This window comes from Xiphophorus hellerii, chromosome 8, assembly GCF_003331165.1.
Source record: "Xiphophorus hellerii strain 12219 chromosome 8, Xiphophorus_hellerii-4.1, whole genome shotgun sequence".
In the NCBI taxonomy this organism is placed as follows: domain Eukaryota; kingdom Metazoa; phylum Chordata; class Actinopteri; order Cyprinodontiformes; family Poeciliidae; genus Xiphophorus; species Xiphophorus hellerii.
In genome coordinates this window covers 23,460,613-23,479,515 of record NC_045679.1, presented here as the reverse complement: position 1 = coordinate 23,479,515, position 18,903 = coordinate 23,460,613, and the positions used below count along the sequence as shown (strand labels likewise).

At 38.9% G+C, this 18,903-nt stretch overlaps 1 protein-coding gene across 3 annotated transcripts in view; it reads right to left on the bottom strand.

Moving 5' to 3' along the window:
* Positions 1 to 18,903, bottom strand: part of LOC116724175 (netrin receptor UNC5D-like) — a 228,829-nt gene that overhangs the window by 58,490 nt on the left and 151,436 nt on the right. For all 3 annotated transcript variants that reach the window (XM_032569633.1, XM_032569631.1, XM_032569632.1), the window contains exons 5-6: positions 1,918 to 2,098; positions 945 to 1,112 (exon numbers count right to left, since the gene is read on the bottom strand). In XM_032569633.1, the coding sequence (XP_032425524.1) occupies positions 945 to 1,112; positions 1,918 to 2,098 (349 nt within the window). The remainder of the gene's footprint in view (positions 1 to 944; positions 1,113 to 1,917; positions 2,099 to 18,903) is intronic.

The window sequence follows — 18,903 nt, the reverse complement described above, 5'->3', positions numbered from 1 at the left end:
ACCTTTTAGTTATAGTTTAATTTAATAAGATGCACCTGCGAGAAGCTTATTTGGTGCAACTCCAGACAGAAGTAACAGTGTGGACTGACCAGGAACATTTAAGCAAAAATATTTTCAACCTTCATGTTAAAGTAGCTCAAATTGTCACTATGCATAGGCAGTTTCAATCAACTGTTACCCCTCTCTTTAAAGCTTTAAATGCTGTTTACTGTGTCTATTTATTGTCTTTATTCTTGTCTTTTATGCTGATCTACCTTCCATTAGCATATATGGCAACAGCATATCAAAACCTAGGAAATTTTGATGACTTTTACCTTTTCTTCGAAAACTTTCAGTTGAGGAACTTATTGCTTCTTGGTTCTGTTTGATCACATAAATCCCTGGGCAGAAGAGCTGAGCCTAATTCAATCATGTTGACTGATAAATAACTCCAGGCAAATGTCAAAGTTGGAGTCCTAAAAGCAAACTAACACATTCTTTCTCCTGATGAAAGCCTCCTTGTTTTTGTCAGAACCCAATAGCCTAAATTTGACACTGATATCAGAGAACATTTGATCTTGTGGATCTACCGAGGACGGCAGGGCGTGACTACTGTGGATTATATTTGTTCCAGTGAATCACACAGATGCTTGATCGCATGGGGATCTAGAGAGTTTTAAGATTTAGAGGCTTTTTTCTTTCTTTTTTTTTGCTGTGTTGCCTGATCCACTTGTGAGGTTGCTCGGCAACAAAGTCGAGGTGTGTAATTTTTGTAGAAGCATAGCAGCCACATAAATGCGAGAATCCAAAGGAGTCCCAGCAGAACGCTGAGCTGCTGGTAAGACAAACAGTCCAATTCAGCCCAACCTGCCCAAAGATTTTAATATTCCTGATCTGTGATTTAATGCAAGTGCAGCTTTTTCCATGCATGCTGCAGCGTACGACAACGCACGCATTGCTCTCACCTGGACACACGGTGTTGCACGTGCTCTTCTGCACTGACATGCCCTCGCAGAAAGCTCCGCCGTTCAGAGGCGCTGGGTTGGTGCAGGTCCGCGATCGTTTCTGCACGCCACGCCCGCAGCGCACATTACAGGCCGACCAGTCGCTCCACGACGACCAGCCTCCGTTCACTGAGTGCAACCGAGATTCAAACGGGAAAGCAGTCAACGCCACATTTTCTGTTTCATGTACAACATCGGCGACCGCAGCGCCGAGTGAGTCACAGCCTTTCCGACGCAATGCAAGCTGTTTGACTAATCTGCTAATTTGTTGTCACAGGAAAAAAAAGGAAGCAAACGCTATTGTTCCATTACTAAACATTGGCAATGGTAGGCCTGTCAGAGCCCTTCATTAGCATTATGGAACTTAATAATTGATGGTCTTCAGCAAGCCGCCATAGTGAGAAAGAATCAAGATATGTTTCTGCTGCAGCTTAATGCTCTCGTTGAATAAATAAGAGTACGAGACGGGAGGTCGGTGAAATGGGCAAGGAAACACTAATCAATGCTTCGCTTTAGTCAAAGAAGCGCGATGCAGGCGTGACATTATGATTTCACTCTGCATTGGCCCATTAGAAGCCCGAGAACATTGTTTGCTTGCCTGTAGCTTTGAAAAAGGTATTTAATGCAGGCACAAATAAGCTGTGAAGTGTCACTGACCTCATGGCAGCTGCTTTTCAATCATGAATAATAAGACTCTTGTAAATATTGTGACTGCCTCCAGGCTCGATACGACTGATCAGTGATAATAAGCCGCTCACTAGACTCAAGAGTCCAAAAAGGACCATTTTCTAGTGGTGTGTATTCAGTCTATAGGAGGCAATTTGACACCATAGCATAAGAGATTGACATCTGATTTACCACTGCTTTCATTCCGTGTATTGCAAATCATTTATTATTCTACACTACTGCACTGCGTTTTACTTTCATATCTTACCGTAGACTACAACCATAGCCGTGGCACTACGTCTCTTGGCCACAATGTTGCTGGCAACACAGGTGTAGTTGCCGGAGTCAGAGAGGCGGGCCTCCGAGACGATCAGCTCATGGTCGCCCTTTTTACTGATCACGCCGTCGGCGCCAACGTTCAGAGGTTCCTCGTTTTTCAGCCATTCCACCTAGAAAGAAATAAAGAAAGAAAGAAAAAAGAATCAGATTGCTCTTTTTTTAGCACTTCAAGTACGAGAGGAGGTGCACTTCCTGTATTAGCAACTTTTCCACGAGCTGATGAAACGCCGCAGTACTAGGGGCTCTCTAATGTGAGACTTTTCAGGAGGATTACGCTGAGATAAGAGCGACGCGCGCCTTTTGTTTTATCATATGTTATTATGGAAGACTGTTGTACAAGTGTGTGATTTTGATTAGTATTTTGGAGCACGCTGCTCTTTTTCCTGCTGCTGCACACGGCTCCAAGTCACACTCACTACAGCACCCCTGATAAGATGTGTAAAAATAAGCGGGAAATTAGATTACGTTTTCACAGCACCAGCATAATCTCACACTCAAATTTTCAACCTTTGATTACGTTTGGAGTTTTTTTTTCTACATTCTTATTAAATTTTTCGATTCCTATCAAGTAAATAATGCACGTTTTTTATACCTTACTTTTTTTTTAAAGACTGATGATGATGTTACCATCAAGCACAGGGAAGTTAAAGGCCAGCTAATCTGAAAATGTGGCAATGCGAGACCATAGTAAAAAAAAAAATAAAATTAAAATTAGTTTCCTTACTTTTCATAAATCTTTTTTTTGTGCCAATAAACATGCAAAAAAGTGGGTCACAACTCTGAGTTACAACCCAGAACCATTTTTAGCTGTTAAGGATGACATGGTGTTTATCTGTCAACTTTCGGCAGACGTATCAGAGCCTGAACTCACTCAGAGATGCTGTGATTATGCCATCAACTTGATGCAAGTGAGCACAGTGGCTTATGCAAAACAGGCCGGTTTTTACAATTTATATCAATTTACATGATGCTTTAGAAGGTTAATTATGTTAAGATGCTAATTTTGAATGATAGAGCTTGTACTGTACTATGCTCCTTCAAAACATCTCGGGGAAAATGCTTCAGGAGAATGAAATATAAGCAAGAATGCAACGATATCAAAGTCTCAAAAAGACTGTCAGATGATGCTACTGACAGAGAAAGAAAAATAAGTGATATAGGGATGTTTACCACTGCGTTGCATCACTTCTGTAAGCTTTGAGAAGTGAAGAGACCCGCTGCCCGCAGCGTTAAAAGCAAAATCTTTGTCTATTGATGTTTGCTTCGAGATTTTAGCTCCGTGGCCTTGGAGGGCCTCCTTTGTCGAGTACTTTGTTTTCCATGTTTTCAGTGGACGACAAGTCAGAACTTTAAAATGAGACCAGCTGAGCCGCAAACAAAGCTCTGCCGTTGTAACGTATGCAGATTAAGGTTTCTCGGTGAGACAAAGATGCTCCTGTCGGGAAAAGACGGCTGTTTTGATGGAAGCACATGTTGCTCTGGATATCATGCAGCATTAATTGTGCCATCTAGATAAACGCTCATCCCATATGCTCAGGATTTTATAGTATGCAAAAGAATTTCAAGTTTTAAAACACCACATTCAAGATACAGCCTTTGAAGTTTTTCCCTTCCTTGGTCAACTTTAAAAGATCAACTTTTTGTGTGTTTTGAATCTTTGCATGGTGTGTTTGCAACTTGAATTTTTTGCATCTGAAGTTCAGCTGTGTTTCTGAGACTCACAGCGATTTTCACCACAGGATGTCTGCAATGGTTCAATACTTGGGGGATTACAGCCATTCACTGCTAATTTCCTCTGGTTTTTTTTTTGCTTGCTAAATTGACAAAATCTCAAAAGTTGTTATAGAGTTTACTTTGATAGGCAATATTCCTAAAATTTTGAGCAATTTTCACTTTTTGACAGCAGTGTAACCTCCTCCCTCCTCCTTACTTTTCTCTTTCCGAAGGACTAATTGGAATGTGCTTTCAGCTCCAAATTATCACGACTTGTTGGTGATTAATGTTCCACCGAGTGTTTTACACAAATTTTCTATAATTTTGTTGTCAACTTTCCAGTTCTTCTTTGGAAAGTGTCACTGGCGTCAGATTTTAAAATGACCCCCACATCAAAGAATTTTGTGTGTTTTATCCATTTATCTACTAATGTGATGCAGACTGTTTATCAAGCTAGTAATATTTGCCTGGAATATTTACTAAAGTAAAAAGTTGGACTAATTTATTATTGACTTTAACTCATAGCTTACCAAGTATCATACACTTTATACTGTGGGGAAAGTTTAGCCAAAATAAACATCTAACTCCAATTACTTAATTTAGTGGGGTAATTTCACAGTTCACTTCTTATTTCTGAGCAAGGTTGTCAAGGACCTTCTTCTATTGAGTTGTTTATAATGGCACTTTCAAATGTATCTCTAAACTTTATTGACAGTGTCATGAAAAAGTCAATTTATTCCGCTGGTTTTTATTATATTCAGATAATTAAGCAAATTGTTCATTTCATCCAAATATATTCGGAGTAAATTTAACATTTAAGAGTTCTTATTCTTAAGTTTCTTTTATTGAGGGAAAAACAGCAATTTAAACCAGGCTGACCCCAAGTGAAAAAGTAATTGCCCCCTAAACCTATTAGCAGGTTGCACTGTCTAATTGCCATTAAGCGTTCGCAATAATTGGAAGTGAGTTTCTTTTTCTATCAGTAGCAGTATTTTTCCATTGGCCAAATAATTGCGCAATTTGACATTAAGAAAACAAATTCACTTATTGGAGACATAGCAATTTCAAAAAAACTATTTTTTTTGATCAAATGTTTTGGAGCCAGGATGAGGTATTTCTTAATTTGGTGGTATCAAAACTGGTTTATTTTGCAAAACTGCAATGGAAACTCTTTTTGTGTCAGAGTCACACAATCAACAACCGGATGTTGCCACTGGCGCAAACATGAAGAAGACAACAACAGGAAGTAGTTGGAAAACCATGGCGCAGAATGTTATTTTAATGATTTGAATGAAACGTTCCAGATTTTCAGGTTTATGTTGTCAATTACCGGACGTTTTCCAGATGTGGTTTGAGTAGTTTTTTTCCCCACCCTCTAATAAGTGAAATTGTCAAACTCAGCTCCAAATTACCATGACTTGATGATGATTAATGCTCCACCGAACATTAAAACATTACAACTGCTTTTTTATATTTACTCTGACTATCCTTGTCAAAGTACACGTGAAGAGCGGAAACATTTCTTTGTTTAAAAAGTAAAAGAACAACAATGAAATCTGAAAGGGTGGAAGAAAGACTTTAACGCTGCACTGTGTACGTCAATTTTAACCTCGGTTATAAAAAAGAAAGAAAATACCAGAAATAGTTGACATTGATCAAGACGAGATGGGGCCCATTCTGCAGTAATTGCAAAATAAGTAGTTTGTAAGAAAGGAAGCACATTGCTGACAACAACCCAGAGTGAGTGATGTAGTAGGTAGGTCACATCCACTACCGTTACCAATTCATTGTCCGTGCACCGAGTGAAAGTAATAAGGAATTACAAAATAAAAGACACTCTGTTGATGCTCCCTTCCTCGCATGACTGGCTCTGTAAATTGCTATTAATGCGCCACTAGCATGAGCTGTTCATTGAGAGGGACGAGCCGGAGCGCGAGGAGTGGGGTTTGATTTATGGCCGTGTGTTTGGGGATTAAAACTCCGCCCCCGCTGGGAGCTCCATGTGTTTGTGCATTGGCGAGGTGGGGGCGTGTGGGTGGAAGGGGGCGTCCATTTGCCAGAGAAATTTAACAAGAACCACTGAACTTGGAGATTGCTTTGCTTTTTTCCAAAACCCTTGATAAGAAAAAAAATATAGAAGTCAGAAAATCGATAAATCAAGAGTCACGTTGTCACAACTTTGTGCTTTTTTTTGCCTTTGAAGGCTGAGGAAGTCTTTCATCATGTGGCTTTAATTTAGCTTTTTTTTTTTTTTTTTTACAGGACTTGGCTTCGGACCTTTCAGCACGCACTAAACAACATTGGTGGGTTGAATTGGTCCATCAGACAGCCTTATTTCTTAAGCAATGTTTAAGTCCTCCACCCATGTTCACCAAAACTGATCAGCCGATGAACCTATGAATAAAATAAAACAGCAAAACCACGTCTTCCATGTATGCTGGGGAGATTTTGTGTGAAAGAATAACGGAAAACAAAACTCATTGATGAAGTGGGTGGAAATAATTCTTGCCTTGACCAAGTTAGAATCATGCTGAAAAAAGATTCCACCTCAAGCCGCTCTTTAATTTCCATAATCGACACTGGTTCTCGGAAACAAGCAGACATGAAACCAAAACCGCATTTTTCAACATGGCCATATGTTTACTCAGGTAGTGATCAAGCAACAAATGACATTTAAAGGAAGAATCATACATCTAATTGAATGTTATACTCTTTATTGTCAAGCTACATAAAAAAAAAATCTTTCTACAATGTACCAGGGGAAAAGGTAATCAAATGGGATATTACTATAAACAATTTGCAACTTTATAAGCATAATAGTATGGCTTTTATTTCTTAAAGTTAGCATCCAAAGGCTCCTGTTTAAATTGGAAATGTGTTTCCATTTATAGTAAAAAGCAGCTAAACTAAAAACCATTTCCCCACATTTTATTAATCTTGATGGAGGAGTAAAAGGCGTTGGAGCTTAACCTCCAACCCTTTTGTTCTTGTCGTCAGATAAGATGCATATTCATGGAAAAACGTTGGAATTGAACTAGACAGGAACTGAATTTAACGCCTGGGTTGTGCGAATTTAATACATTTAAACATTTAGCAGATAATACCACCAAAGGAATTTCTTTAAGACTTAAAGATGGCCTCTGACAAAATATGCATGTCTAATTTCTGACAATGAAGCAAAAACAAATAGCTAGGAAACCGTGCCGCAGATCTTTTTTCTACATTTACACCTGATCTGAATTAAATCTATTGTACAAAGACAATAACGTGCGTGCTATTTAAAGTCCGAACTCTAAACATAAATAATGCAACTTGTGATTTGGTAGATTAAAGGCATAAATAAACTGAAGAAGTCCAAGGACATCTGCATGTGAAGACTCCAAACTGAGAGTTACTTTTTACAGAAATGTGGATGAGTTTTAAATTTATTAGAGTTGCAGAGCTGTCCTTCCGGAGCAGGTTTATTAAATATAATGATCCAATGCTGATGTCTGAAACCAGGTTATTTGAAGCTGTTAAACCAGATTTACAAGCTGATGAAAGTTTGTAGACTCTTTATAACTAGAGTAGGGAAGTTACAATGCAGATTTACTGACATTATGGTCCAGCTGGGATTTGACCCTTAGCAGTAAAGAAACACATTTTATGACAGAAGCATCACTGCATTCAAAGAAACTCAGGGAACAACTTTTTTTCCCCACCTTAAGAATCCATGTGTCATTTCACCATACAGGCATTCACTGCCGGTCTCTATCTGTTCAGCTCACTAAAAGTAATGGATCAGGGCAAACTTTGCCAAGATATCGCTTAAACTAAAGTTCTGGCCTTGCTGTACCAATTCATACTTGGAGAGTCTGCTCATTATTTAAAATAAAAATCTAAAATTTTAAGGCAACTTCCTCAAATCTGTAGTTTTGTAGGTTTCTCACATATTGTCCTAACTACAATTGTCAGTGTTTTTTTTTTTACTTATTGGTATTTTCTTTATGACAGACCAACACAAAGTTGTACAAAATGATGCAATGAACTCAAGTTCAGTCAAATCAGATGGAGATACATTTTCACATCTTCCTAGTTTGTTTGACTGTTTCCTGTTGCTTTTTTGCACTAATTTATTGTATTAGGCAACCGTCACACTATCAACAGATTATCCTACATGGGCTGCAGATCTCTGCTGATCCTCCAAAGACACCATGATTCGTGCACTGTAAAAACACAGAATCTCACCAAGTATTTCTGGCTCAGGTTCTAGTTTTTGAAATAAGAGAAAAGTAACCTTTCACCAAGACACAGAAGCTTGTTTTAAGTCAATAGTTCTTTAGCATTAATAAAAAAAGGCAGATTATTTTACTTGTAACAATAAAAAATGTCTAGATACAAGTCAAAAAATCTACCAGGGGTCTAAAAAGTTCCTTGTAAGCTAGTTTTGTCTCATTTCAAGTGTAAAAACTTATTTTTTACTAAAAACGAGACAAAAGTAATTGATAATATTTTGTGTTTTTGCAGAGTGGCTGCCTAATGTTGAACATAAATGTATGTCACACAGTCAAACGTTTTCATATCACATTTGAAAACCATGCATCGTTTTCTTTCCACTACCAAGCTATTCTCTGTTTTGCGTCAGTCGGTCACATCAAATTCCAATTGTGAAATTGCTCAAGGGGTATGCATACTTTCGCAAGGCAGCACAAGTCATCTTTATTCAGTGGCGACATTTACAGATTCCCAGAAATGTAATTGTTTTGTTTACACAGTCTGCCTGAAGGATGATGGCAGCGAGGCGACAAGTGAGTTCTTGCCACCCTCGAAGGTAAAATGCATCATTTATGTGTTTTTTTTTATATCTGCCCCAATCTTGCACCCGGACTTAAAGCGACTGCCTCCTAATCAATCTATCTAGTTGGTATTGATAACCCGTGAGCTGTGTCTGAGAGAAGTAGTGATCACAGCCGCTTTGATCTGCCCTTCACTAAGGATCATTCACTCGCTGTTTTTGCAATACTGCTGACTTGTTTAGGATGATACGTGTCTCGGAAAATTATTGGTGGTGTTCTCATGTTTGGCTGTTTGAAATCTGTGCGGTTGCGTGCACATTTTCGGATGGGTTGGTCTTCCCACAGGCATCTGGGAAGCTTGCGCCGATGGAACCCGAAGGGATAAAATGTTTTTTTTTAGCACGGGCTTACTCATAAAAGTCCTATTTTTGAAATGAAGTCAGTGTCAGAGGAAATTATATAATTATTAGGAGGAATACATTTAAAGCTATAATTAGCCCTACTTGGACTGATAATGAAAGTGTTTGATTGCGATTCTCTCTTTTGTAAGAAGCATCTGAGCGCCATGATAAAACGTGGAAGACAACGGCAGCAGAAAGACGTAGTTTAATTAAACCAATAAACATCAATTGTTGTCTTCCTTAATTAAACTGACCAAATAATCTTGAATCTAATTTCTCAGTGATTGCTGAGAGTATCGCAATTCAATTTTCTTAGCTAGATCTACAATTTCTTTTTTAGCTGGAAAGTTTTTTTTTCTGTTTCATGCTTATGCTTTGATCTATCTATCTCATTCTGCTCCTATTCCTTGTTCGCTACAGGATGAGCATAATCCCAGAGCAGGATATGCATGCTGTGTCAAACCTGGAGTCTCCCCTCTGGGTGGCTGGGGGGAGATTGGGGGAGATGAGGGGAAGCGATAGAGATGCACATGCTGATGAGAAGGCAGGGACAGGACAGACTCAAATGAGCCTGATAAGCCCCGCGCCTGGGGAGGAACAGAAACGGATTTGCTTAATTGGCAAATTTGTTCCACTTAGATAGCAGCGGTTGGGTGCTGAACAACACCTCGCCTTGCCCGGCAGACCGGGCCCCGCGGGGCGAATCTGCCAGCCAGGTGTCAAGGTCACGACGTTGGCCATTAAAAACCGTCGTCAAATTAAGATGGAACACGATCATGTCCGTACATCTCAGACTTTCCCTAAAACGTTTTGTCTTCATTAGCGGCCGAACGAGACAGAGTTCACTGTGGGTAGGGACTCCATGAACTACACAGAGGAGGTTTTCTCCCCCCCCCCCCCGCCTTTCTTTTCAACAGCTTCATGCTGTTTTTGAAGATGTTGAAAAGAGAGAACCAGCCCACCTGAAGCACCGTGCAATGGCATCATCTTAACACACAGGGGAATTTCCGCATCTCCTCGGATCAGATCGAAACACCGATTTTCATCAAGTCGAAGTCAGAATAAATTCCATACTGCGTCATAACAAAAGGATGACCGAAGTGACTGCAGTCAGATAAGATTGATCTCTAAAGCGGTGCGGGTGTTGATCGTGCCACTGCAGAAGCTTCAGTTTTGTGTTTTTGTTCAGAGGTGGACTTGCTTGAGTGCTTTGGATCAATGTACTGCTGCATAATGCAAGTGTTCTTGAGCTGAAGTCCACCACTGATAGTCAGACGTCACCCTTCAGGATTTTCTGCAGGAGAGCAGGATTAATGGTACCACTCCCGGGAAGATTCACCACTTTTCCATGGCTTTCTATTGGTGGGTGATGGCTGTCAGTGTGGCTTGCTGGAGACCCAAAGCCTTAAGCCTGGTTCACACAGCAAGATAATTAAGCTGATTTTTGATACAGTCTTCCCCTTTGGACAATCTTAAGGATGCCCATATTAACATGATGCCTGAAAGATAATCTTATGAGATATTCCTCCTTTGTATGCTGAATAAAGAGCGACCTAGTAGAATGTCCTGACTACTCCAACCTCAAATTGAGGATATTCAACATGCTGGATTGTCTTGGCAACAATGTGTAGCCAAACAGAAAGCAAAGGGGAATCCTAAACATGGAAGACAAGACAACTGCTATGGCGCAGCAGAAAGCATAAGACATGCTTTTTGTGTTTTGTTTTCCTTCGTTAAAAATTGTATACTGTATTTACTCTGGACTCACGTTTGACCTCAAGAGGTTTTGTGAGATTTAGCACCTGACATCTGAATGTTTGTGGGTGAAATCTGTTCGTTTGCTGTCTTTGTCGTGCGGCTTTACACCAACGTCTGGCGTTTGTCAGGTCTTAAAAACCAACCGATAATTTAAAAAAATGCTACCTGTTCTTATATTTAGTTTAGTTTATTTAGAATAAAAAGCTGCCTTTACCTTTTTTTTATTTATTTAGGCCAGACCTATTGAACTGATTTACTGATCCTATAGTTCAGGAAACGTTCAAGGCTGGATGTGGATAGTAAAGCTGGACTACAAAAATGGGGGCTTTGAAAATATGTGTTTAAAGAATGATGTATGCTTGCTTGATTACTGTCAATGAAAATATTAAAACCATTAGCATATAAGCATTAATTTGTACCTAACAGCCTTCATCCTCCAAAGAAGTACAGGAGGAGGTTATTGTTTTTAATTCACATATCTGTAGCAAGAGTTTGAAGTAAGTCAGAGAGAAACATTTTAAATATTGTGTCCCTCAGTATTTTGTCTCAATGAAAGCTTTAAAGCAACTTCTGCTATATGGACAATGTTCTTTTTTATTATTAGTTTTATTTATTTGACCTTTAATTATACAGGTTGTCTGATTGAGATCCAGGATCTCATTTACAAAAAAAGCCTCTTAAACTGTATTGTTTATCATTTGAATTACTTTTGAATGTTTTTGTTGTGTCTAATTTTTATCTGAGTTGTATGATTTTATGTGCTACTGTCAATTTGCACTAAAACAACTCTTGTACAATTGTACTCATAGGCAATCCAAAATGCTTTGAAGATAAAAAATTTCCCATAGCAGCCTTTCATAAAATAAAAGATGTTATAATTCAGCTACAGGTACCATATTTTCATGTATATTAATCAGGATATAAATAGTGGGACAGTAAAATAGTCTAAATAATAGAGGAGTTCTAATGACCTACATGTGTAATTATTTAAATGGGAGGTGAAAGCAACATGAAGGCAATTAAAAAGCAATTTGCTGACTTTTCTACAATCTGATTCAATTAAGCACACACCTTCTTCCTTTCCCCTCCCTCATGTCTGCACTCTGCTCTACCTCAGTCATCTATGACTTTTTCCTCAACCCACCAAAGACTGTCACGTCATCACATTAAACAAATGAGGCCTCCAAATTTGACAGCAACATATTCCATAATCCAAGGTGTATTTTTTGTGCCTGTGGTTTATCTTTACGTTGTATATCAGAGTGTTTTGTTTGTCGCCTCATAATTACATTTTAAGCACTTCAGATGACTTGGGATGGGAGGCGTGATGATTAATGAGGCTTGGTTTAGAATACTAGGATGTTTAATGCGGGACTAATGATTGTAAAACACTTTCGCTGAAGTTACCAGAGGAATATTTCTCCCACAACTACTCAAATTTTAGTCTAAGCAGACATCCACTCAACATTTGGAAGATAGCGCACTAACACAGCAGATGGTCATTTTTGGCTTTTCTTGTAAAAGCAATATTTCTGACCACATATTTATTTTAAATCATATTTACACTTAGGTTTGCCATGTATGTGTTTAGTATTTCTTGTAGAGTGTCACAGTAACCACATAATAGGGCAGAAAGAGAGATTAGCTTCAAATGCTAATGTCACATAAAAATGACATTAGCTTTAAAAATGTGTGATATGTGTGTCACTACAGTAAACTATACGAGCAATTCATGTGGTTAGTTGGTAAGGTCTAGTCTAACTCGGTGAAGAAACGGAAACTACTAAATTGGAAGAGTTTTGTTTGAGGCTTCAGCATCTGCTGAGTGCCATTTTTAAATGATCTATTTAAAATTGAAATGTATCACAAACAGATTTAGCATGTGAAACGGAGACCTTAAAGCATGTGCTAGCTGCAAAGTATAAAACATACTCTTTAGCTAGTTGGTAAAGTTAGCTTGTGTCTTTTAGCTACTTTGTTACATTGTTTCTTTACAGTTGTGAAAAATTAATATACTAAGTATGTTAAATTTTAACATACTTGAGCATACTTTAAGTCAGATTAATCATGAGTATACTTCAAATTCACTTAGGATTAGTTAACTTAAATTGTGACATTTTGGAACAACTAATTTTGTGCTTAGTTATAACATGAAGCTGAATGATTGTTATAGTAATAATCATAAAAGTCACAATAAAATGTATAAAATAATTATTTCTGAAATCAACGTAAGTTTGTTTATATCTTTACTGCACTGTTTATAATTAAACGAAGATAATTAGCATTTGGAAGAAAACTTACCACCAGCTAGCAACACGTTAGCAGCCTTCGTCTCTACTTTTAAGGCAATATTATGCGAGTAAAAATGGCGAATTTCTGTTATCTTCTCTGGCTTCTTGGCTTTTCTTCTTTTTATAGCGCTTTTCAAAAAAACTAAAAGTGTGCAATACCGCCACCATCTGGTCTGGAGTGTGAACTGGAGCTAATGTGGTTTACAGTGATCCCTCGCCACTTCGCGGTTCACTTATCGCGGATTCGCTATTTCGCGGATTTTCATAATGCATTTTTTTTTTTTTTTTTTTTTGCATTGTGCTCTGCATTCTGATTCGCTAAAAACTCACTCCCGCTTCTTGTATCAAAACATGCTACGAATTGTGCTATCATTTTGTCGTCTCGTGCAGTTGTGTACGTACGTAAAACAGCTTGGCAAAGTTAAAATTATCTTGTAATTTCGAACATCTCCTAAACCCATAATGTCGACGAAACGGCCTGGACCGACAAAAGCACCTGCGGATGGGACCAAACGGCGGAAGATGCTACCTATCTCAGATAAAGTTAAACTTCTGGACATGCTAAGGGAAGGTAAAAGCTATGCAGCCGTTGCTCGCCATTACGGAATCAATGAATCTTCCGTTCGTTACATAAAGAAGGATGAAAAAAACATAAGGACGACAGCAGCAGTCAATTTTAATACGAATGCAAAAAGGGTTGTAACTGTCCGCAACAAGACCATGGTACGGATGGAGACGGCATTAGCTCTGTGGATTAATGACTGCAGGAAAAAAAACATAACCCTGGATACAAACGTTATCTGCACAAAAGCGAGAATGCTGTATGAAAACTTTGCTGTCAGTGACGGGGAAGAGGGAGAGGATGCCGGGCCCTCAGCAAGTGCTGCTGACAAAGTGCCAAGCGCATTTAATGCAAGCAAGGGCTGGTTTGAAAAGTTTAAGAAACGCTTTGGACTTAAAAATGTTTGTCTGCACGGTGAGATGGCGTCTGCGGATACCGCTGAGGCAGAAGCCTTCGTGAACAATAAATTCAAGGCGATCATTGAGGAGGGGGGATATAAGCCCGAACAAGTTTTTAACATGGATGAGACTGCCTTATTTTGGAAACGAATGCCCTCCCGCACCTTCATCATGCAGGAAGAAGCCAAAGCCCCAGGATTTAAAGTTCACAAAGACCGTTTGACCCTGGCTATGTGCGGAAATGCCGCAGGTTTCATGATTAAACCGGGGCTGATTTACAGGTCTAAAAATCCCAGGGCGCTGAAAAACAAAAATAAGGATGATTTGCCTGTTTACTGGATGTACAATGCAAAGGCTTGGATGACAAAAGCGCTCAATCTGGATTGGTTCAAAAACTGTTTCATCCCGGAGGTCAAGTGTTATTTGAGAGGAAAGGGACTGGACTTTAAAGTGCTTCTGCTCCTTGACAACGCCGGAGGTCACGGTAATGATTTGGCATATGATGGTGTGCAAATCGAATTTCTGCCGCCAAACACTACATCCCTGATTCAGCCCATGGACCAAGGAGTCATCCGTGCTTTCAAGGCTCTCTATACGCGCAACACCCTGCAACATCTTGTTGACGCTATGGACTCGGATCAAGATTTCTCACTGAAGGACTACTGGCGTGGATACACCATCGCATTGTGTCTCCAAAACATTCAGAGGGCCATTCAGGAAATGAAAACGGAAACTCTGAAGGCCTGCTGGAAAAAACTATGGCTAGAGGCAGTGCAAAACGCAACCGGAGGCTCGCTTGACGAGGTCCACCAATCTGCCGTAGAAACAGCTGTGAATCTGGCTAAACAGATTGGAGGAGACGGCTTTAATGACATGAGTCCGGATGACATAAACGCCCTGATTGATGGAGACGCACAGCCGCTGACCGATGCAGAGCTGGCAGAAATGACAAAGCCACAAAGCGACGATGAAAGAGAAGAGGGAGAAGAGGACACGAGAGATGAGGAGGAAGGACTAACGCTTGGTCGCTTAGCAACCATGGTGCGAATGGCCACTGAACTTAAGCGAGTAGCTGAGGAATGGGACCCTTTGATGAGCCGTTCATTACAGTTCTCCAACATAATCGATGGTGGCATGTCGGTCTACAAGGATCTTTTTGCAAAGAAGAAAAAAGAGCGACAACAGCTGCCTATCACTATGTTCTTCTCCCGAACAAACACACCTGCACCGCGGGCTTCAGAAGAAGAGAACACTGCAGAGCGCAGTCAGGATGCAGCGCCCCAGTCTGAAGAGCAGTGAAACGGCCTACACGTGAGTCACTGTATTTGTATACATGTAATAGTTGCTAATTGTAAAAAAAAAAAAAAAAAAAAAAAAAGTTTTCTATTTCGCGGATTTCACTTATCGCGGGTCATTTTCGGAACGTAACCCCCGCGATAAACGAGGGATCACTGTACTTATAGATCCTACATCACACATCTGAAAATGGATTGGGTAAAAACAGCTTCCGAATACGGGCTTGTAATCAACTGGGAATTTTGGATTATCTTTTATGTTAATGCACTGACATCTGGCACACATATCACAATTTGTGCCATTTCCTTTATACATATTTATATTGATTGTCGTTTTCTTATCTTCTTGCTTTATTTTATGCTCCCCGTGGTAAATGTTTGTTATCTTCCTGAATTTTGTTCACAGTACATTTGTATTGTTGTTTTCTATATTAAATAAAGTTTAAAAAAAAAAAAAACAGCTTCCGTGTTTTAGTTAAAAAACTGAAAACAACAGATCATATTCGGAGAGATGTCAAACTGAAGATACCTGCTACATTTATTGTTAAGGACAAGTATTGTTTTTGTTGTAGCACCTCTGTCACTAAAGTGTCAATGTTTGATATTTTGGCATGAACACATTAGTTACTTTGTTAAACAACATTACATCAAGTTCCACTATAAGGATTTTTTTTTTTAATTTTTTGCCATTTTAACAAAAATGGCAAAAGATTATTAAGGCACCTAAAAAGGCGTACTTTATTAGCCTAAAGTATACACTGAGATATAATTTAAAACATACTGAAATTAATAATTTAAAGTAAGCGTTAAGTGAATTTTAAAAATGTTTATTTTGAGCATATAGTTTAAAATATACACAAAATATCTTTGACAGATATTTTAAATATCTTTTAAATATACACTTGAACAAGTGTATATTTACTCCTGGGCAAATACATATTTTGTTCACTTAAAGTATACTTTTATTTAATATAGTTCTTAAAAGTGTATTTTGGTAGAATTACATTTCAGTGTGTTTAAAGTTATAATGTCAAAATTGGTACAACCATACTTTTAGTATACTTCGTATATATATTTATAGGTACTTAATACTTAGTATACTTCAAATGTATTTACACAAATGTAAATATATTTGAAATATGCTAAAGTATTTTTTTTTTCACTAGGGTACGCCATAAGCAGAACTGATAGTTCTGAATATTCAAAGTTTATGATCACTGTTTTAATTTGTAGATTGAAAGCGGCACTGGAAGACTTAAAGGCACAGCTTTTTAGTCAAACATTAGAAAAGTATTTGCTCAATCTGAATCAGTAGTAGATAAGTTTCACATCAAACACGAAGAAGCTCAGAGCTCATTCTGCTTACACAAAAAAAAATGTATTCTAAAATTCCCCAACACAAACAAGTTGAAGCTTATCCCATTTTATTCCGTTTTTAGACATTTTCAGAAGATATCTTAAATGTTGGCACATTATGTAACGTGGTGATTAGCATATTTACTAGATCATCATGAATCATTCACATTTTGCCCCCTGCCTGCTTTTTTCCCCATCTGTTTGCTTCTCTCTTACTCCTAGAGAACCAGAAGTACTTTAAATAAAATCTTCAGAAGGTTATATTCTAATCGACGTGCCCTCATTCACAAATTGCAGCGTTTCTATGCCTGGACTGCTTAAAAGACTGAAACTGTTACATAAAGAATTTGTGTAAGTGAACTGGAGTCATCTTTGCAGTTATTCTGACAGTGTTTTATGTGGAATGATTAGCCAGAGAGCAGACAGCTTTAAAACTATTTTGTCGTCCGTCATTCTCTCTGCTGTCCCTGCAAGCCAAAACAAGGATGCACTCCGTCGTTAGAGGACAACTCAAAAGAACTTTTAAAGTTTAACTCAGGAAGGTTTGTATTTCTTTGAACTACATTTAAGACAAACTTGGAGAGCCACACACGTTATCAATAAAATATTAGAAAAACACAAGCATAGAGAGGTGATGTGTGTGCGCAACAGCCTGACAGCACAAAATAAACTGGGTCTGCCCTTGTGAGAAGACACTAGCAATGCTCTTCTGTAAGAGGCAGCTCAGATTTATCCAGAATGTCTCAGTGCACACTGTTTATTTTGTAAAAACGAGCATTGTTTAGTGTTTCTTTTGCGTTCAAACAGAAGAAGTACACTCAACATCCACAATGAAAGCATGGTGGTGGGAGCATCATGTCGCGGTGATGCTTTTTTTCCCCCCACCAACCACAAGAAATCTGATCAGAGGGCAGGCGAATGGAGCTAAAAACAGAAAATTCAAGCAGAAAACCTTCCAGAGGTCACCCTACAACAACTCCACAGGCGAAGAAATGCAATGGAATATTTAGATCAAATCCTATTCATGTATTTTCAAATGACCTAGTCAAATATCCAACCTAATTGGTGTTTGTGGTGTAACTTAAAATTTGCAGATGTTTTTAATTCGCTCAGTGTGAGCTTGAGTTAATTAGGATTTGGAGATTTGCAAAGCTTGAGGAGACATACCCCAAAACACTTGGAGCTGTAATTGCTGTATTTGCAGGAAAACAGTTCTGGCTCTGCCTTTGGTTATCCTACCAATGGGATGTGCTCAAAGATCTTCCAAAGGTAGGCAGCCTTAGAGGAAGCCGGATCAGATGACTCAAAGGGTGCCTCCTTTTGGATGTTTGCTGGGTTGGAGCTTGACTGGTAAACTGAGAGCTTTTCTTTTTGATTTGACCCCTTCTTCACTACCCACTGCAGACAAAAAACACCAATCCATCCGTCCATCTCATGATCCATCCAAAACAAGACACCAAAATATGTGAATTTTTCAGGCAAACCCCCATCTGAGACAGTCGTGAAGTCCAACACACACCTTATGCTGTGAATGGCCAACCTTATATGTTGAGAATGTAGAGAAAACGTCTCTGGCTCCATTTAACCCTTCCAGATCAAACAGATCGGCGAGGTCCCAGCCAAATTTGCAGTACTGTAATCCCACCACACTTTGCACTATCTAAAAAATTCCAATGGTTTCTGAAAGGGGAGACGATATTGGCTTTCCAGCCAATATCGGGTTTATACGGTAATTTCATCCCCGCCATAGCAGGGAGTGAAATTAATCTGGATGGCATTCTTTTAATAGATAGTAAATTACAAAAATAACTCGCTAGATGTTGAAAGTTCCAGTTGTTATGGATAAATGGCCAAATGTATTTATTCACAGGACATTTAAAGAACTGCGTACAATCAAAATAAGCAAAAATATCCAGGTGGGGATTTGAAACTTAGGTCATAAAAGGTTAAACAATGAACAGATGTTCATTGAGTTCTTGAGAACTTCCCTATACTTTTGAAAAGGTCCGTGGGGGAAACGGTTGTAAGCTTTCTCTACATCCATGTAAACCAGAAAACAAGATGGATGGATGGCATTCTGTCTCTGTGGTTGTTTAGCACACAGGTTGCAATGTGAACTGACAGGAGAAAGAACAGTTTAACTTAAGGGCGGTGGAGACAGTCCTCCAGATTATCTTGCAGTTTATTCTACCATGCAAGAAGAGAGAGATCATCATGGTAGCGTCCTGGTGTGTGTCTAACGCAATGAGAAACACAGCCCAGTTTTACACACACTGAAGTCACACCCCACGTTCCACAATAGATGCTGTTCCCCTCAAACTACAGTGCAGTAAAACAGATCCGAGCTGATTTTATTACAGCCGTGC